This window comes from Morone saxatilis, unplaced genomic scaffold, assembly GCF_004916995.1.
Source record: "Morone saxatilis isolate NCDOM2014 unplaced genomic scaffold, NCSU_SB_2.0 Contig18, whole genome shotgun sequence".
In the NCBI taxonomy this organism is placed as follows: domain Eukaryota; kingdom Metazoa; phylum Chordata; class Actinopteri; family Moronidae; genus Morone; species Morone saxatilis.
The window spans coordinates 17,101,206-17,122,320 of record NW_023339740.1 but is presented as its reverse complement, the minus strand read 5'-3'; the positions used below and the strand labels follow the sequence as shown (position 1 = coordinate 17,122,320).

At 39.9% G+C, this 21,115-nt stretch overlaps 4 protein-coding genes across 4 annotated transcripts in view; 3 read left to right on the top strand and 1 right to left on the bottom strand.

Moving 5' to 3' along the window:
• wdr82 (WD repeat domain 82) overlaps positions 1-555 on the top strand; it is a 5,225-nt gene extending 4,670 nt beyond the window's left edge. The window contains exon 9 of the mRNA XM_035662814.1: positions 70-555. Coding sequence (XP_035518707.1) covers positions 70-99 — 30 coding nt within the window. The 3' untranslated portion in view covers positions 100-555. The remainder of the gene's footprint in view (positions 1-69) is intronic.
• An 801-nt stretch (positions 556-1,356) lies between these two features.
• LOC118328138 (twinfilin-2) lies at positions 1,357-8,520 on the top strand. Its single transcript, XM_035661742.1, has 10 exons — positions 1,357-1,713; positions 5,083-5,261; positions 5,990-6,085; positions 6,204-6,308; positions 6,430-6,444; positions 6,640-6,765; positions 6,913-7,063; positions 7,166-7,287; positions 8,200-8,365; positions 8,489-8,520. The coding sequence occupies exons 1-10, from the start codon at positions 1,617-1,619 to the stop codon at positions 8,518-8,520; spliced, it is 1,089 nt and encodes a 362-aa protein (XP_035517635.1). The 5' UTR covers positions 1,357-1,616.
• A 4,086-nt stretch (positions 8,521-12,606) lies between these two features.
• cish (cytokine inducible SH2-containing protein) lies at positions 12,607-15,239 on the top strand. Its single transcript, XM_035661939.1, has 3 exons — positions 12,607-13,261; positions 13,883-14,046; positions 14,258-15,239. The coding sequence occupies exons 1-3, from the start codon at positions 13,242-13,244 to the stop codon at positions 14,749-14,751; spliced, it is 678 nt and encodes a 225-aa protein (XP_035517832.1). The 5' UTR covers positions 12,607-13,241; the 3' UTR covers positions 14,752-15,239.
• hemk1 (HemK methyltransferase family member 1) lies at positions 14,933-21,038 on the bottom strand. Its single transcript, XM_035661938.1, has 11 exons — positions 20,780-21,038; positions 19,170-19,343; positions 18,983-19,074; positions 18,799-18,892; positions 18,554-18,691; positions 17,603-17,667; positions 17,407-17,456; positions 17,213-17,318; positions 16,564-16,659; positions 16,191-16,301; positions 14,933-15,964 (listed from the first exon to the last, which is right to left on the bottom strand). Exons 1-11 carry the CDS (start codon positions 20,825-20,827, stop codon positions 15,901-15,903), a joined length of 1,038 nt encoding a protein of 345 aa, XP_035517831.1. The 5' UTR covers positions 20,828-21,038; the 3' UTR covers positions 14,933-15,900.
• Between the last annotated feature and the right edge of the window lie 77 nt (positions 21,039-21,115).

Sequence of the window (21,115 nt, the reverse complement as noted above, 5' to 3'; positions counted from 1 at the left end):
AGAAAACACCAGCAGCCCAAAGTGGATCTGATGTGACTGAACGTTTTTAAATGTTTTCTCATCTTCCAGGCGTTCTGGCTGCCCACCATCGATGACTGATGACTGTAAAGCGAAGTCAAAGTGACCAGCAGGGGGCAGCACAACCAGCTCTGTGTACATTTCACAGGAAGTGCGGCCTATTCAGTTCAAATTGTAAATAAGTAGTTTTCAGAAATAGATCATTTGTCTATTCTTTTTTTATATTTCTATTTAACATTAAACCTTGTTTCTTTGTAAGATGTTGGTTTTGTCAACTTTGTTATTATGTTGTTGCGTGTTTACAAACTGATTACACAATCCAATGGTGCCGTGTTGCAAGAAATCTTTATCTGATTCAACCACTGATTTTCTTTTTTGTAATGAATCAAACCATCCAAACCTACTTTAATGTTTTTTTATTTTTGTCCTGATGACTTCAGTTGAGTCAGTTTACATTGGCCCGAGATGATGTAATGAACTTTATATGATGTATATGAGTCACATTTTATTAAAGGAAATTATCTTTTGAAGCACAAATTATTATTAATTGAAGCACAAGGTTATTAATTGTGGAAAATATTTACTGTATTTAAATATTAACAGTTAATTTATAGTTCATATGACTTGGTCAGTCAAGCTTATGAGTTGTCAGTGTAATGTTAATTTTCAGGTTTAATGTTTATTATTGTATAAATTAAACTAGGACTTGTAAAGAAACCCATAATTATCAGTTTTAAATTTATGGATCTCGGACAGGGAGCGTGATGTCGGCGTGACCAGTCGATTCATGACATGAAAAACATCTTACACAATCTGTTGATCATCACATTTGTCATGTGTGGAGTAAGCTGAGAGGTGTGTGATCAACAAAGTTAAATAAGTTGGGTAAACTTAAGCAATATGCTCATTTTGATCAAATATGGTTTCCTTTCTAAATCAGCCTTTTCTCTCCTACCTCAGCCTGAATCATTGTGATTTGTAACTCATAACCAGCAGAATATCAGACATTTACATGGTAAAATTTAAATGAGAAGACGAACGCAGCCCACTTCAGTGTATTAACGGTTAAACAGTGCGTCTGCCTCAGAGCTCTTACAGGCATCATCCTTCCAAACGCTCGCTTGTGACTATATGTCTGACTTGAAATTGTTTCTTGGCTCAGAAGTTAAGAGGTTTGCAGGTCACATTCTCTTCCTCCTCTGTTGGTCCTGCTGTGTGGTGGGGGTTTCACAGACCAGTACTCAGGGCTGGACAGTCAGCCAGTGGGAGCTAAATTTGGGAGAGAGGTGATCAGGTTCCCTCACTGTGTGCACATGATCCTGTCCTAGTTACTTGAGCGATGTCCCTTCTCACACGTCACACTCTCTCAACGAGTCCAGACACACTCGGCGATCCTCTTCTTCAGCAGTCAGAACTGTACTTAGTATAGGACATTTTTACAATAGGCTGCTCTGGTTGGACTTTAGTGACTCTTGACTGGACTGAATATTTGGGCCCTGGTTCTGTGGAGCTCCAGTCCTCGTCTATTGCTTCTCCTCTGTCTCTCAACACCCCTGCTAACACCACTTGGCGGGAGGAGAAGAGACTGCTGACCCGCCATGTTTCTCGCACTAGTTGTGACGCCAGAGCTCAGGGAGTTCCTGGCCAGGGCAAGAGGTGGAGCAGTGCGCCTCCTCAAGGTCTGCATCCTAGATGGTGAGTGACCCAGGACAGTAATAATGTTGGTCCCTCAGTGGGATGTAATATATAAATCATCTGTGATATTAGTTTTAAGTACTTCATGTTTGTTCTTTTCATTTATAGCATATCTTAGGTCGGTTGCTTTAAATCTGAGCACAAACATCTCACACAATGTCCAGAGCTTGTCACATCTGACACTCAACAAATCATCTGGAAAAAAGTATAAAAGTTATTTATGCAAAGATGTATCCTACCTCTATGGCAGTCGTCCTCAGAGTGTTTGGTTGTGGACACTTACAATGAAATAATGTCTACCTGTGGCCACCGATCACATGTGAAGGTGTTTGTTTCATTTAAAGGATTTTTAGAGGCCTGATGAGGTATTTGGTGTTCACTGGAAAACATAGGTTTCGGGAAGAGAAATCTTGAGTTCCTTTCTCTTCCCTTTAATAATTTTCCTTAAGACCCTTTGACTTTATACTACTTTATAACATAATCTACATGGCTGTAGTGGCCTCGTGTTGCTTAAAAAGCTTCCAAACCAGACATGATGTCCCTTTTTATCACAAGCTGGAAGCTCTGTTATAAAGCTATAGACCAATGGTTTTCAACCTGGGGGTCTGGACCTTCACAAAGGGGGTCGTGAGAGGAATCTAAGTGGCCATTAGACATTTATAGAAGTAGAAAATATTAAATTATTCTGCCCTTTTGTTGTGAAGTACCATTTAGTGTTCACATGAAACTGCAGTTTGTATCTCATGAATTATCATTATACTCAAGAACTGAGCATCCGGTGATCTTTCAAAAAACCCATAAAGTTGTTTAACAACAGTAACGGCTGTTCTAATTATCTAATCTAATAATTCTGTTCGCTGCACAATACAAAAGATTTTAAAACTGTTTCTCAAGTTGAAACTGTATTTTGTAAATAAAGGTAGCCGGAAATGGAAAATGTCCCTTTTTGATCTGTATGATACAAAAAAGACAACGTGATTTTTGTACTTAAAATAAATAAATAAAATAAAAACTGAGCAAGGACATATGATATTTCTGGCCAGCATTCTCATTTTGAATTGAGACACAACTAACAAACATTCTGGAAAAACCTTCAGAGCAGCTTTAAGTGTTGCTGTAATCAGTCTGGGTATTTCAAAGATGGCTTAAAAACACAAACCAGGACGCTATTGAAGAATAGTTTTCAAGACCGTCTGGAGGCATCCCAAACAGACGTTGCTTCACATTACGGGCTCACAAACAAAAACAAAAGTTGGTAAACCACTGCCTCAGACTTTGTCTAACTTCTAGGACAAGAGGATTGCGTCAGCTGTGTGAGCTCAGACAGTGTGTCAGCTGAGCAGTCTGAGGAAAAATGGGCAGTGAGGCAACAGGTTTCTAAGTAGCAGATTATGGAACTGGACTGATATGTTCATGAGGTGTTTATATCTTGTTTGGGTATCTGACCAGCTGTAATCTGACTCATCACAGATGCATTCTGGGACTTTTTGGGGGCTATCTTTGCATCACATTAAATATTTGGAGTATTGATGTCAATAGGGACGAGCTCGGTGCCACAGAGACAGAGGGGTGTCAGCTCTGTTTTACTTCCTTACTTAAAGCACCGTGATCTTCCCGGGGCGGCACTTGGGTTATTTTGAGCGACACGTGACTTGACATGGTTGCTGCTGCCCAGTGACACTGTTCGCCCCAATGTCAAAAGAGAAACAAGATCATTCTAGCTGGTTTCATCACTGCTGGCTTCATTTGCCGCTTGTATGCCATCACCCAACTGTACCCCTGAGAGCGTCTGTCTCATTATTTCATTACTTTGTTTTACGATTTAAGGAACAAAGACAATACACTACCCCTAAAGTGAGTCATTTACGTACAGTTTAATACGATTACAGACCTCTAAAGACTTGCTAATGGAAAGTATGTGTGTGTGCAGAGCAGGAATGTGTTGTGCCTCAGAATAGCTTCATGCCCCAAGAGACGGTCAGGAAATCCCCCTGCACCCCACAAGGACATCAGACTTTGGGTGTATGTGTGTATTTTGTGTATTTCATTAAGCCGAGCTATTTAGCATTTCGTCAGCTCAGAAATGTATCTGGTAATATTTTTAAAGCCAGAGGTGGTCTTTGCCTTTCTTCACCACAGCACATGGAGCGAACACAGAGAGCAAATAGTGAGACATCAGTTAAGGTTTTCAGACTGACTTTGGACCAGATAAGTGGGTTTACACGTTAATTGGTGAGCAATGAGGGCTGATGGTTGATTAGCCAATCAATTAGTCAGCGAATGTGTTGATAATCAAACCATGGATCCCAAAGTTCGTCAGTCTGTAGCTTCTAAATTGTGAAAATGTGCTGCTTTTTTCTGTTTGAAAACACTGTTAGTTGGAAAAAACAAGATATTTGAAGATGTCACAGTTAGAAAATGTGAAGAGCTGTTTTCATTATTTTCTGACATTTTGTAGACCAAGCAAATTTATCTATTATTTGCCAAATAATCATCAGTTTAATCAATAATGAAAGTAATTGCAGCCCTAGTTGACCAAAATAAACAGAGATTAACATTCTCCTTTTCTGACAAAGAGGACGAAGTTGGGAGGTTGTATTTGTGTTCACATGCCACCATAAATATATCGGCTAGTACAGTATAAATACTGTACTTAACATATATAGACTTGATAGAGATTGTATATATAAGGTAAAAAACAAATGACTACCTGAAAGTTGTTTAAAATTAGACTAAAATCAGTGTGACAGTATGAATATGTAGAAAGGACTAATGTAAAACATCATTGTGTTTTAATGTGCAGCACAGTTGAGTTTTAGAATGTTTGAAAATCAATTAATGAACAAATATAAAAATGTGATAAAGTTGAGAATATAAATAGAGTCAAATTTTGTCTGATGTTATTTTTTAAACATCAAAAAGTTTGCACATTGTCTTTGTCGACTCAATAAGCTGCACTTTTTTGTTCTGTATGCTGTCTGTTCTTTTCTACTGTACTGTTTTGCCTTTTTATGTTGGTTATTTTATGCTAAATTGTTTGTGTAAGTAGTTACAGACCAGAATATATTTAAATTTCATTAATTAATGTGAATACGCACGACTGCAGGCCCCTCCACTGGACCATGTTTAAGCAATCAATTATATAATTACATTATATAATGTATAATAATAGGCATAACTTCAGGGCGAATTTAACAGTATACACCTGATTTTTATAAATCCAATTGCAATTATACTCCTACGTGTAAACCTACACGACTGTGGACTATAGTGTCATCTAACTGCGTCTGTATGTGTCAATGTGCTCTGCAAAGGCCACGTTACATATAGGGGGTTATGGTATGTGATGAGTACTGGTCTGATTTTCAGAGCAGCTAGTGCTGGGGGCCTACAGAGAGCCGGAAAAGAGCTGGGACCAGGATTATGATCACTTCCTGCTTCCTCTCCTGGATGACCAGGACCCCTGCTACGTCCTCTACCGCCTCGACTCCCAGAATGCACAGGGCTACGAGTGGATCTTCATATCATGGTCTCCTGACCAGTCTCCAGTATGCCATCATTCACACTGAAGCTGCACACACACATTGCTGGTGATAGGTGAAAGCCTCAAATTTACATGTCATTTTTTGGAGGAAGCAAAAACAAATCCTGCTCCCTGTCAATCACTTGTACTCAGTTTGTTAACAACATTAACGTTGACATAAAAAAAACACCAGCAGCCCCCAGGATCCATACAAAATAAGGTCAATGAGGTCGTCTGATTGTAAACAAAACCTTACTCAGATCTTTTGGTTTTAAACATTAATTGTTTACAAATAATCATAAGGTAAACTACATAGATACAGTTTGTATTATTCAATAGAATAAGCCCACATACAAAACCATGGAAAAAATACTGTACCACATAGGTACATATCCTACAATACGTAATAATGAGAACATTGTATAATGAAATGTATGTAACTGTACTAAAAACATCAAAAGAAGTTTGATATTATTATTTAATCAGTTACTAATCACATAAGAAGAAACCTAGAATGGGTCATGTGCTAAAAAATGCTGGATCCTACATTTACCATAATGCAATTTAATAGTATCTTTAAAAAACTTTTAAACTTTAAAAGAGTTTTTAACTCTGGTTTTGAAATACTTGCAGTCTTCCCCTACCTGTTTTAAGCTGACCACACCTAATCAAACTTACCTGTTTGCATGTGTTTATAAGCATTGTAGCAATTCTGTCTGACAATACTTATATTTTCTCCTCTGATGGTTGCAGGTGAAACAAAAGATGTTGTATGCTGCCACCCGTGCCACCGTGAAGAAAGAGTTTGGCGGTGGCCACGTGAAGTATGAGATGTTTGGCACAGCTGAGGTCAGAAACATTTAAATTAATTTTAATTCACTGTGACTGTGTCTGTTGATGACGTGTTTTTAGAGGTATTTGACCTGCGCTTCCTGTAAAGAGCCTCTTGTTTTGGTTGCTACACTAGGAGGACATCTGTTTGCTGGGCTACCAGCGTCATGTGTCATCCTGCTCAGGTCCTGCCCCGCTCACATTAGCTGAGCAGGAGCTCCAGAGGATCAAAATTACTGAGGTGAGAGGTCAACATGCCCTCAGCAGTGTTGTCATCATTGCATGTGCCACACTCGGTCTGTGTCTTTAAAGTAGCTTCTTCTATTTGAAATGTAAATTTGTTGTTGTGATTGCTTTTTCAGGGCCGGGTTAAACAGGTACGTTGATACATTTACTGAGTGTGCATATTTAATGAGAATCAGATTTGAGGTGAATGGGGGAAGACGGAGAGGATCTATATCTACTGGATGTAAAGATAGTTTGTTAAAAAGTTATATTATTCCATTAAACACTTTTTGAATCTTCCTGTAGAGTCTTAAAATGGATGCGTGTTTGCTTGCTGCCCCCTGCAGGTGAAGACAGAGATCAGCGTGGAGAGCAAGCACCAGACGCTTCAGGGCCTCACCTTCCCACTGCAGGAGACAGCCAAAAGAGCCCTGCAGCAACTTGCCCAGAAACGCATCAACTACATACAACTGGTGAGCCTGAGGAGGTCATACAGGAGTAAGGTTACTCCAGAAAGCGACACAGGCATTGTTCTAGTCTCAAGTCTGAGCAGGTTGGTGTCAGGAGTGTTGGTGTTAGACTTCTGAGATTTTGCTTGTTGCATTATTATTGTGTTTCAGCGATTGGATGTAGAGAAGGAGACAATCGAGCTGGTCCACTCCAACCCGACAGAAACTCGAGATTTGCCCCGCAGAGTTCCCAAAGACACTCCCAGATACCACTTCTTCCTTTACAAACACTCCCATGAAGGAGACTATCTTGAATCTGTCGGTATGTCCCTGCACTCTGTTAATGCTCCTCTTTTTACATCACTGATTACACTGATACAGCAATAACAAATATTTACTTATAAATCTCTTTCTCTGTCTGCAGTGTTCATATACTCCATGCCTGGATACAGCTGCAGCATTAAGGAGCGGATGTTGTATTCCAGCTGCAAGAGTCGACTACTGGAGGGTGTCGAGAAAGATTACCATTTGGAAATTGCTAAAAAGGTAATGGATGAAAGAGGGATAGAAACTTACATAACATAGGGTTGCAGCTACCACTGAGAAAACCAAGGTCATGCTCTTTGTGTTTTTTCACATGTTGTGGGTATTTTGGAGGCTTATTTCTATTTATATTTCTTTAAACTCAGTATATTTGTATTTGACTACTTTTAGACGTACAAAAATCAATAATAAATAAAGGTTAATCAGTGTTTATCCACTGGAGTTGTGTGGAGTGTGGTAGCAGTGAGGAGAGGCTTTGGTATAGTATTCAGACTTTCAGGTTGGAGGACAGAATTTAAGGGATTTTGGACCTCAGGATAAAATCCTGGTTACAGCCATTGTGCGAACTGTACCGTGGCTGGACTGACTGTGATGCACAGTATGCTGACTACAAAATAGAGAAATGAATAATGGCAATTCGGTGTGCAGAGTGGGACTAGGAAATGTTTATTTTTCTGTATATTTTCTGAACTGAAATTAATGATATTGTGCAGCCACGCTTCAGGGGCAATGGTAAGAATAACAATATCTTTATTTTAGGTGAATTAGTGACGAATCACCCTAATGCACAAATCATACATTAATAGCAGCCCAAGTTTATACATAATCCATAATGATGAAGATATAGAAAAATAGAAAAGCATGGCAAACAATAGCCTTATTTAACGAGACCCCCCAAAATCCCACAAATCATCGTTTTCAGGGGAGCTCATGTCATATAAAGAGGAGCCGACCTCCCTCAGGCTCCCCTGCGGTCCTCACCCTGGTTACAGCCCAGGTTGTATACAGTTCTAAATGTTACGCACCTCAAGCTGACTAATGAATGTCAAAGTCATTTATGTTCAACTGTGTCTAAAGCCTAAATTCCAAGAACTGCGTTTTGTTCACCTGCATATTTTCCGCTTCTATGTGCAGTTGGAGATTGACGACGGAGATGAACTGACAGAGCAGTTTCTGTATGACGAGGTCCATCCCAAGCAGCATGCCCACAAGCAGGCCTTCGCTAAGCCCCGCGGCCCGGCAGGAAAAAGGGGACACAAGCGCATCATTAAGGGGCCAGGAGAGACCATACAGGGACAGCGAAAAAAAAAAAAAAAAAAAAAAAAAAAAAAAAAAAAAGAAAAAAAAAAAAAAAAAAAAAAAAAAAAAAAAAAAAGACACAAAAAAAAAAAAAAAAAAAAAAAAAAAAAAAAAAAAAAAAAGGTAGAGGTGGACACCATTTCTCCTATAATATAGTTACTATATATACAGTATCTACTATATCACCGGTCATATATATATATACTAAATATATATACGTATAATGATAGTCCCATCTGCACTTCCAGCCCTCCCCATTTCCCTATAGACCCACAAACACCTCGTCAGGCCCAGAGGAACGTGCACACTGATGGATTTCCTCTGCTGTTTGTGTACTGAAACACTTGTGCTATATAACAAATATGTTGATAAATTGTCTTTAATCTGTTTTTCCCACAAAAAAAAATCAATCTCACAGTATATATGTAAAGTATATATGTATATATTGTGGCATATAAGAAAAAAATGTATAACAAAAATAAATAAATGTTTATTGATGACTTCCTCCATTTACAAAAGAGTCAGACAGATTAGCTTCACAATAACAAGACCATCTGTCTGGTTCTTCCATATTTATAAGAATACATCTGCAGTTAACAATATAATAGACTTTAGAGTCAGATGTTTCAGTCCTCACATGTAGCCTCCAACACAGGTTTTGTATCAACAATGTTTATATTAAATAAACAATATGAAAGTTCTAAATAAAAATGTGTTTATACTGTGATATTAGATTAGATTTGTGTCTTCTTATTCATGTTTAATGCATGGAAATACTTTCTGTCACATGTCTGTAAATATTCCACATCGTTCGGACGGACACGGAATAATTAAATCTCTGATTAAAGAGGTTTTAAATTAGACCAACAGCTGTGCGTGCAGGCATCTACTCCAGTCGATAACACCCTCTTTTCAGGACAAGAGCTGAAGTGCAGTGAGGTTGCGGTGTGTGAAAGAGAGCACTGTGTTCATTTACCTGCATGAAAATCAATTCAGCTTCACAGTTCTGGTCAGTGTTTTCTGAGAATACAGTATAAGAGAGCAACCAGGGTCACATCATCAAAGGACACATTAAAATTCTTAGTGACAAGATCACTTTTCATAGCAGGTAACAGCTCCTTTAATGCAGAACCACTGCCGATGTTTTTGTCAAGCTGCTTTTGAGGTCATCTGTGCTGTGAGATCAGTCTGTGTAGATATTGTAAACATGACTCTCTCTGTCGGGCTGCACGGTGGTGCTGGGAGCTACTGTAAATGCTAACGGCAGCACGCTAACATGCTCACAGTGACAATGCTGTGCTGACGTTTAGCAGGTATAATATTGACCATGTTAACAAGCTTAGTTAAGTTATGTTAATTAGCACATAAATACATAAACACAAGGTGGAATCTGAGTTGTTTTGTAGGTATTTGGTCATAAAAACAGTATTAGACAAAGAATTTGACCTGATGTTGGTGCTAAGTGGGAAAGTCAGGGCAACAAATCCATTAAAATACATTTGGGAACCATGAATGTTTGTGCCAATACACCAATGCTGCTGGCTGACTGAATGCTTGATCTGCAGCTCCAGACAGTTTTATTTTGGCCCTAAAGGTTCAGTGTAATAGTAAAGGTTTCCGCCGCCTGCATTAAGGGATGACTACATTTATTACAATTCATCCTGAGAGGAACATGAACATGCGTACCCAGTTTCATGACCATCCAACATCTATTGAGACATTTCACTAATCACCATTGTGAACCTCGTTGTGGAGCAGGAGGAAAAGTCAGGGAATCACCAGAGTCAGTAGGATTCATCCTCTGGGAAAAATGTAATGTCTGTACTAACTTTAATGTCCAATCCATCAAGAAGATGTTAAGATACTTCAGTTCGGACCAGCCCGACTCTCCTACCGGCTGCCATTGCTGTCACCTGGAGCCATGCTGCTGCTAAACATCATGCCCTGCAACAAAATATTTGTATATCTTTAGCAAAGGACAGCCTCAGCAGTCCTCTCCGGGCCTGTTCCCTGAGAACTAAGCTCCGCTGATGAATAAGGCTTTCTCTCATACAACGGATGGATTTATATTGCTGATTCCAGGCAATTAAAGCTGTTCTCAGAATCTTCTGGAAATGCCCTTTTTTCTTCCATGTTGGGAGGAGGACAACAGTTATTCATTGTGTGCCAAACATCCTTCCACTCACTAAATCTAAGTTCTGGGTATGTAGCGTGTTCACACAGGGAGAAGTTAAAGTTTATTAAAGATATCAGTAGGCTATGCAAATACGTGGTGTGTGGTGCAGACAGGCACTATTGTCCTGCACTGCATAATGGAAAGGAAGGAGTTAGTCACAGCTGGAAATGATTAAGATAAACTGGTGCTCGAAGAAGATCTTGGAAAAACAAGATTTAAAATGTAAAATCGTAGTTTGAAAAATATGAAAACAAAAAGTAGTAAATTGAAGTTGCTAGATTTTGTAAAGAAGCTGCAGTGATAAAGTGTTTCTGCCTCGACTGATTCAGCTGGTAATAATGTAAATATTTGCTGCTTTTCTTCATCTTTTTATGATAGTAAATGTGTGTTTGGGTTTTAGAGGCTTGGTGGGACACAACAAGACATTTTAAGATGTCACTTTGAGCTCAGAGAATTTGTGTTGGGCATTTTTTTGCTTGCTTTGTGTAGAGTAAGCAATCAATTACTAAAGAAAATTACTACTTAATCTATCTATCTAGCCTTCTTCCAAAACACTGGCATCTCCCTGGATACAAGTCCACTCTTTATATTTCAAGTTTTTTTTACTTTTGTGCACCTTTAGCATGTGAATGCAATCATCTTTGCAACATAAGTCACTCAAAAATATGTTTTTTAAATAGACCTGAATGGGAACATAGAGTTAGGAAAGGCTCGTACAGTATGTACCTTTTTCATCTACCAGATTCTTGGTAATTTCCCTGCCTACCTCGTACAATGCTCTCCAGCTGCTTCGCTAAATCATATTATACACCCCAGGATTGGAATAAATTTACAAGACAACCTTCATTCAGAAAACGCTGCCATTGCATCAGGTGTTCAAAACATCACACACACAAACACACACAAAAATATGCTTTATGAGGAATCTGGCTTCTTTAAAAGTGTAAAGTTATGGTTTCTTCCACGTCCTCCTTTTATGTGCTTATGTGTGATTGTTATAAACACTTTTAGGTTTAGAGAAAGACACAATGTTATCTCAACCATTCTAATTACAGGAATTCTAAAATAAAACCAACTGAATTTCCACTAAAATAATTGTGGTGTTCTTTTTTTTCTTCTTCCTAAATGGGAAAACATGACATATTTGTTTAACCACACATCCAGCAGGGATAGATAAGTCCACAAGACTTCTTAGAAACTAAGCTCATTTCAGGATTTCTTGGAAAAGGTTGAAATTCAGCTATTTGGGATCAGCAGGCTCTCGTGGATGGATATGATTATGATACAGCATACTTTCATATGTTACTTTGATTCGGAGCTGCCATGTGTGAGTGAGTGTGAGTGAGAGAAGGCTCAGGGTATTGTTGGAATACATTTTTTTTCCATCCTCCTGAACAAGATGTTCCTCAGATTTATAAGAGTTTGATGACAATCCAACAGCTGTATTATCCTCAACAGTCTTTATTCAGCAGCTTCTTCTAGTACTTTTAGGTAAAAGATGTTGAGCTCATGTGAAAACCGTGATTTTCCTAGATAGACTCCCTACAAAACAAATGTCAGGAGAAATAAACGAGCATAAATAAAAAGTGTCTCAACCTTTGACAAAACTATTGAGAACACATGGTTTAACCGTAATCCGATATAAAAGACAGGGTTGGACAGTGGAACAAACACATGGTGAGCAAAATCACATTTTCTCTGTCCCATTTGCTTTTTAGTTTATTGTCACAATAAAACCAAAAAATATATAAATAAACACTTGCTTTTGATCGTAATTACTCCGACAAACCTCCGAGAAAACCTCTCGCCGTGTTTTTCCACCGGGATCGATCGGGGGGAATCTATATTACTGGAAACAGGCCTGTGTGCATTCCTATTATCTTTAATGTTGAGGCGGTGAATTCCCAGAATGAAGGCTCTGTCAGGGCCGCCCGGCGGGGCGGAGTCAAACTCTGCAATCATTCCTGGAAAGCGGATAGGGAGAAGCGGCCGCGCGATTCCTGGGAGCGAGCGCGGGTTTCAGCGAAGCCAAGAGCCGCCGGCCGAACACAGGAGGGGGAGCGACGAGGCTCAAAACACACACACACACACATGAATGTAGAGAGAAAGGGGAGGGAGAGGCGTTTCAGGGGGCAATAAAAGATAAATATCACGGTTATCCCGAGAAATTAGGAGCGTTTTTTACCTGCCGGGGAGACGCCGCTGTGGCCGCGGAGCGCGTCGGTTCGCCGCGGAGCGAAACAACCGGCAGCGGTCGGTGTGACGTCAAAGCCGCCGGTGCTGTGAGGAGTTCTCAGAATAGACTTCTAGGAAACGGTACATTTTAAAAGCCAAGCCTTTTTTACACTCTGTCCTTCACACATTTGGATCCTATTCTGGTTTTGACAACACACTCCACAAGACCCCGGCTGCTACAGAGAGAGAGGGTTTTAATGTTTTAAATTATTTTATATTTAACGGGGTTTTTGTTTCATTTTTACATCCAGGGTTTTTCTTTTATGAACTACAGGACCAGAGCCTATTTGGGTACGCGGAGCTCTTCGTCGCTTTTCTGTCTTTCTTTCTTTTTTTAAAATAAGGCTCATTCCCTCAGACCGATGTATACAAAGGTTTGTTTTCTCGCCTTTCTTCGTCGTCTCGTTTTCTAAAAAAAAGAAGAATATAACCGACCGGATTGTAGCCAGAGGATTCAAGAAATAGCATGATTCTTTGTGTACCAGGGTGAGTGGACTTTTCCTTCTTTGTGCTTTTTCTCTTGTGCTGTCTCTGTTAAAGTACAATTACTTATTAATTTGTACAGTACTGTTAGTATAGTGCAGCCTTTATGAGTGTTTTATTCAAAGTCTTTAAATAAGAGGGTCGATTGTACAGGTGCTCTAACTCAAGTCTATTAATACTAAAATGCTTGTTATACTAATTATAAAAACTAAAAAATGATCTTTATTAGAAACTTCTTAAAGCTAATAGTAATAATTAAACAGCACTTTTTAATTTTTTTTATTAAACCGGTCAAATCTAACTGAGATTAAAATGTTCTTTTGTGTCCTGGTCACCATCAGCAACAGACAAAGAACAAAACAAATGTACCAACAAAATACGTCATAAAATCAGAATGAATTAAAATCATAAATAAGCCTAAATGTTCACATTTGTGGTTTCTCAGTTTGAAGCTGGACAGTGTATCAACCTCTTATTCTTCCTCTTATTATTACTTAGTAATTAACACCACAAATAAAATATAACATGGATTCCTGCATTAATATAAAGGAGTAAAGCGAGTTGTGTTTTATTAAATGTGTTTTTTTCATGCCATTAAATCCATATTTTCCATCTTGTGTCCAGTCCTAGAGCTTCTCTGCCCGCTCCTCCGTCCACCGAACCCCCACGGGGCATGCGGGCAGGAACAGTACCTCCTACCCCTTGCCTCCAGAGCACCCCTCCGCTATGGGACCCCACAAAGGACCTGCGGGCGATTGCCAGCAACTTCTGCTATCTAGAAAATTCAGGTACGATAGGAAGCGTGTGTTCTTGTTAAGATTCCTGGAAAGCCACAAACTGTTCCAGGGTCTGTTTAACAGATTTCATTTTCATGATGTAAGATATTTAGTTGCATTACTGAACTGTGGACTGTTAAGATCGAGAGCAGTGGAAAGGACAGCGCTGACTCTTAACGCAGAGTGACTAATATTAGGAATCTGTGTGTGTGTCTGTGTGTAGGATGGTACTGGGGAGCTGTGACTGCGGCTCAAGCTCACGCTGCACTTCAAGAGGCATCTGAAGGAGCTTTTTTGGTACGAGACAGCAGCCACCCTCTATACATGCTGACCCTCTCGGTCAGGACTGCACGCGGCCCCACCAGTATACGGATCCAGTACAGCGGCGCTCAGTTTTTACTGGACTCCAGCTCTCCGGCCCGGCCCAGCCTGTCGTCCTTCCCAAACGTGCCCAGCCTGGTGCAGCACTACATGGGACCAGAGAAGAAAGCAGAGGAAGGGAGGAAGGTGGAGGGGGAGGCTCCTGCAAAACAGCAGACAATGCAGGACACATCTGTTGTATTAAAACTGAAGCGGGCTGTGTACAAGCCCCAGGGCCTCCCCTCCTTACAGCACCTCACACGCCTGGTCATTAACAGACACTCTGATTGCCCCGACCAGCTACCACTCCCGAGGCTTCTGCTGCGTTACATACAGGACTACCCCTTCAAGGTCTGAGTGAGAGGAGAGAGGAGGAGGAGAAGGAGGAAGGGTGTCCCTAAAATCCATCATTCTGGCTGAATCTCAGCTGACTTAAAGGAAAAACAAACTGTCAAACAGGTCCTTTGTGCCTGTGAATGACATCGCTGCTCCAGCAGTTGGAGGCCAGTCACAGAAAAATACTGGACACAGGGTCATGTTTTTTTGCTGATGAAATATGTACAGTTCATACTGACGTGCCTGGTTTCAGACTCAGTGGGTGGTGAAGTACCCCGAGAGGAAGATGCCTCGTGAGCAAACTTCAATACTGTAATCTACACTTATTTGTGGAAATTGTCCACAGCCATTTTAACCCTTGTCAGTTCTGGATGTACATACAGTTCCTAAGAAGTACACCGATTCCATTGAGACATCTTTCACGCCATTGTATTTTTCTCAGTAAGACGTTTTTTTCTACCTTTTACATGTGTACATTTTTTTATTAAAATAAGCAATTGGGAGACTAATTCGCCTTTCTTTCTTTGCTTTTTCTTTACGTGTTATAACGCCTATAATGCCAGTATTACTCACAGGGTAACAAGAAACACTGTTATCATCATCATTATTATTAAGCGCCACATGATGGCCGCTCTTGTGACACTTGTTACGAAATATGTTCGCTTTCAATCACCTTTGAAACACAAAGATTTTGTGGCCTTTGAGCTTTAAGAGTGTGAGACACGCAGATTGTGTGAGGAAGTAAAAGGCCACATTGTGTGTGTGTGGTTTTTTTTGCTCAACAATGTGCACAGCCTGCATCTGAGTCAGCGAGTGGACAAGCGAAGGGGAGGACCGTTCATCAGTGGATTCACAGAACTACTGAATGCTTCCTGGGAGGAGGGTGAGATTCTGAGAGGGAGGGTTCCAAGAAAAGCCTTGGTAATTACCTTCAGCTTTGAGCCTGCTTTTGTGCCATCTTGCACACATTTCTTTATTGTGGGAGCAGGATGCGATCACAAATGATACCAGATTAAAAGTGCAATGGTGACATGACAATGATTTGAGCTTCTGCACATTGTGAATCGTGAGTGATCAAGTGCGAGCGCGTGTTTTGGTGGCTCAGTGGGGGTAGGGGAACTGAGGCTGTGGCGACCTGGGCTAAAGCCAGCGTAATAGGATCTCAGTTTCTCAATCCAGATTCAGCTTGCGGTCCTTGTTTGACTTCTCTTTCTGAAAGATGCAGAATCTTGGCCTAAGAAACAAAAAAACATAAACAAAATGTGTGATAGACTCTAAATGTAGTACTTCAGTTGCAACGTGAAAGAGCCAATTAAGAGTGTTTTGAGCTTCATTTTGTAATTAAATTAAGATTTTTTTAGCCATTTGCTTTAAATCAAACAGACAGTGACGGGCATAAGAGATCAACATGAATACAGATTTAATGATGCCCCGGTGACATAAAGGCTCTCTGCACAGACCTGCCTGTGATGTCGTGCCGTGTCTCCACATAATGCATCTCTTCCACATTCGCCTCCACCCACCGTCGAATGAACGGGGGGTGTCTGGGGTCCACCTCCAAGTAAACACGACTGTTTTTTACCAGGAAAAAGAACAAAAAAATGCATTAAAATTTAATTATGAGAAGGATTATCAGAGGTAACCTTGAGATGAGCGTAGTGGCACATGTCTGGATCTGTATTCACTGGAAGTCTTTTAAAAAGCTTAACTCATTAAAGAGGCAATACGATACGTGTGTTTTTCAGAACATGCTGTTCCTGCGACAAGCCAACGACGCCGTTAGGAATTAAACCCAGGTGGGTTTGTGTGTGTGTGAACAGTGGGGTTCCTTACCCATGATTGGACAGAATCTGTGGAGCCAGACTCAGAATCTGTTTGATCACTTTTAGGCCATCTTTACCTCCATCTAACGCAGCGTGGTCTTCAAACCTGTATACATACAGTACATACAGTACACAGATATTATTTGTTGTCACATATTAAAAATAAAAAAACAATCGCATTTCCGAGGACGTCTAATGCACTTATGCAAATTAATTTTATACATTTTCAAAGGTTTGACTTATAACAAATATCATGTTTAGTATGCACAATTTTATTTATTGTAAGAAATCTTAAATAAATGTATGACTGTATTTTACACCCCATGTTCACCATTTATAAACTGTATGTTAACTAATCTGCATTATACTATATTTATTATATAACATAAGTTAATTAAATTATTTTATATTATAAACATTAACATTATAAACATTAACTCCATATTACACAAAACTTAACACTGTTATGGCCAGAATCTGACTTGTTAACAGCCAGTTATGGACACTTCATAGGAAGAGTTGTACTGTAAAATAAACCCTTTTAAACTTCATTCTAGCTTAATATAATGTGTTTTAAGTGACTTTACTGCTTATAAACAGTAACTTTGGGGAGGTTAATTAAAAAACATGTTGAGAGAAGCTGAATGTGTTTTAGTCACCTGAGGATTTCTGGTTCCATTGACTTCATATCCTCTGAGAACAGGTACGGAGGGTTGCTGACCAGAGCTGAAACAGGGCTACAGAGGCCCAACACAGTTTCTGCATCTGACAAAAAAACAAATTTAATTTTTTTTATATCAGCAGTGTGTTTAGGTGTGTTACTTAATAACTGCAATGCACTGCTTTCTCTTACCTTTCAAAATATCTATGTGATGAACCTGTAATCTGTCCTGAAGCCCCAGGCTGCAGAAAAAAGATCCATCATTAGACTTTATGCATTACTCTATACAGCCCAGTTAAAGACACTATCATTGTAAGTCTTTAACCACAATAAAAGTAAATCAATAATGACATTTACAACTTGTAACCACGTGTTATGATAATATTACCTTTGCGCATTATCTCTTGTTAAATCCACTGCATCCTGGCTTCGATCCACGGCAACGGCTTTAAGCTATTGAAAGTTAAACAAACACAAGCAATTAAAGACTCCAGTTAACTGTTTGAACACGACGACCTCTGGGAACAATTCTATTTGTCAGTATTCCTGCGTTTGTCTGCATGAGGAAGTTATTAAGTGATTAATCATTTAGTCTTTAAAATGTCAAAATTGACTCTTGGCTCTTGATCTCATGTTACCAAAACCAACAGTGATGTCTGAAAATGAGTCTGACCGGCAGTCTAAAAACCCAATGTATCAATCAATAAATGTATTGAACCTATTAGGATAAGAAAGACCAGCTAGCGTTTGGTATTTTACTTGATTATCACAACCTATTGATCAACGAACCAATCATTTCAGCACCAACATATTTACTTAAAAATAAAAACAAGAGTAAGAGTCCACAGCCAAGTTAAATCCGACCGAGTCGTTGGTAGTGTTGTATTGTGGGTAATGTAGTTGTGTTGTGATTAGCAGGTGACATATTTAACATGTTTGACATCTTAGTTTGTCGAGTTAGCATGCTAACATCTGCTAATTGTATCTAAACACACTAAAAAGTTACAGCTGAGGCTGATGGGAATGTCGATAGTTTTGCAAGTATTTGATGCTAGACGCAATATCAGAGGAAGTTATTCCAGTTCCTCCTCAGGGAAACCTGAATGCACCAAATTCTACGGCAATCCATCAGCTCATCAGGATACGTCATCTGGGGAACATGAATGTCTCTACAAAACTTCCCAATCCATCTCTCAGATGTTGCTGATGGCACTGGAGGAAAACTCCACCACCAATGTCAGCAGGCTTTATCCTCTGGGGGCCATGAATGTCTGTGCCAAAACTTTACCATCAAAGTGGCTAAAGATCTATTACCACCTACAATAAACAAAAGCCTCACTTTAGGAAGACTCTTCAGCAGACTCAGAGAAATAGCACCAGAGCCACATCCCACTTCAAAGCATTTGTGCTGGGCGTCTGCACCCATTCCTGCCCCGGGCTTCATCTCTAGATCAGAGAGCACGAGTTCCACCAACTCCTGCATCAACACACAAGAGAAAACACTGCTGCGGTTATGTGTGATTAATCATTAAGATCTCACTGTACACTGTACGTATGTGTGGCCTGTTTTTCTCCTAGTCTGACCTCGGTTTCAGGTCGTGGTATGAACACAGGAGGTCTCATCTTCAGTGTCAGATCTCTGAAGTCCCACTCCTCAATCACATACTGCACAGGCATCCTAATCCAAACACACATGTACATATTTATGAGTATTGTCAGTAAAATAAAACATATTTATATGTGGGCAGTGTAAGTAGAGACTTTATACCTGGACAGGCGTCTAGTGCAGAGCTTCCACATCTGCTCCGTCTTTTCTCGGCTGAGAAACTCTGTTAACTTCTCCTGCTCAAGGCTTTCAATCTGGATAAAGAAAATGCACATAAGTACAGGGAAGGGATGCTATTAAATGTGTGGCAGGTATTCAGATATTAATGTCAGGCAAATTTACAGCTCACAGTTTTAGCCCCGAGCAGGTGAGCGAGGATGTAGTGGCTGGAGTGGTCGGGCTCCGTCACGCCTCTCTTCACAAAGTGCTTCTTCCATAAGTCCACTGCCTGGAGTGCTGTGATCCTTCCTGCAGGTAAAGCTGGAGCGCTGCATCTACGCACAGCATGGAGGCCCCAGATCCCCTAAAACCACATGATTCAGTTACTAAATTACCACAAATCTACAACTACTGTGCGTTCCAACTACGGTTTAACAAGCACGGCTGATTTCACTTGGAAACCCCATCGCTTACTAAGTGAAAAACTCAATTTCAGATGAAAACCACAGACACACCACTGACTGACGCACACTCAAGATTCACGTTTGATATTTAATTCACAAGATTTCAATCACTTCCTCAGCAAAACGGAGGATCAAGTCATCTGTACACTTTGTTGTGTGAGATTATCAGATATACCTACACAATTCTGAGGTGTTTCTATCTGTACTGGAAAGGACATTTCTGTCAATTACCGGAAAACAGATAATTTTTTTGTTTGTTTGTGGCTCAGAACTTCTTAAATGTTTCCTGTTTCTTTTGAAATTTAGTCAAATACTTTGAGACGTATCACTGGTCTTATGAACTTAAATACATCTGCAGGTATATTTACATACACACAAGGAGGCTTTACTCCCTCAATGGTAAAGGGGGTTAATGAATATCTTCCACACATAAACAAAGTAGTTCCTCCTTCAGTTGTCGGCCCACTGTGGTCACTTTAATGTTCATATCAGGTTTAATTTTACCATTGCAGTTACATTTATTTCTCTCTCAGATGCCTGTTACTCCTTTACATTTTCATCTTTGTTGATACAGTTGATAAACTCTGGTCTATTAAGGGTGTGTAAGTGTGTCTGACATTAAATCTTATCTGTTGTTTAGGAACAATTAGAAACTGCCTGCAGAAGAAAGGCTCCAGGCTAAAGCGGCTGTCTGAGAGAGAGAAAGAGAGAGAGAGAGAACAGTCTGTGTTTCAATTCCCAGAAAGTGGTTGTTGTTGTTGTTGTTGCAGACAGATCTATGGATAAAGGGGATTTCTAAAAATGTCAAATGCTCTAGAGAGATTATTACATAGAATTCAAAGTTCAACATGTCAATAGAATTTTTATCATGTGTTAATGGTTAAATTCAATGCATTCAAAGTTATATATGCAGGGCTCATTGATAAACTCTGGTCTATTATGGCCAGTCAATACTCTCCTTTAATGCACAGGATTAAAGACTGCAGGAACAGCAGTAGAGTCGCTTCTTTTCTAATTGCTGTTCATATGTTTATAACTATTTTCCTACTAAATATAATGACTACTGTTATCGGTTCTGTTGGTGTATCAATGTCAAACTCCAAGTATTCTGGGTGTCCAGTGGCTTGGCTTTAAAGTAATATCATATATGTTGAAATAAAGTCCGAACAACTTGGAAACGACTCTTGATTGATGTCTGATGAGCTGCTGAAACAACACACGTGGGTCGAAATACCGACGTCAGATCAGGTCCTTCTTCATTAGACCTGATCTCAGTGAGCATCCCATCTACTGTACCCTGAAAACAACAACAGAAGAAGACCGAGCAGGTCGTTACCTTTGGTCCAGAGTATCTGTAGGCTGCACTGAGAGGTCTTCTCCACATGATTATATGATTGTAAACAGACTCTACATCACTACATACAGTCAGTAACGCCAGCCTGCAGCTCTCCTTTACCTGTATTACATTTATATTACATTACAGTGGTATAACGTTACATTGGTGTTTTGTAGTCTGGTGGCACGCTGTTGTCAGCGTTCACAGTATTTCCTGCACATGGCGCAGAAAACCCCTCAACTACTGACAACACGTCTCCAAATGCGGCGCACGCATTGCAGCACTGACGCTGCTGAACGGTGTTGCCCTTAAGTACTGTCGGATATATGAGCGTTT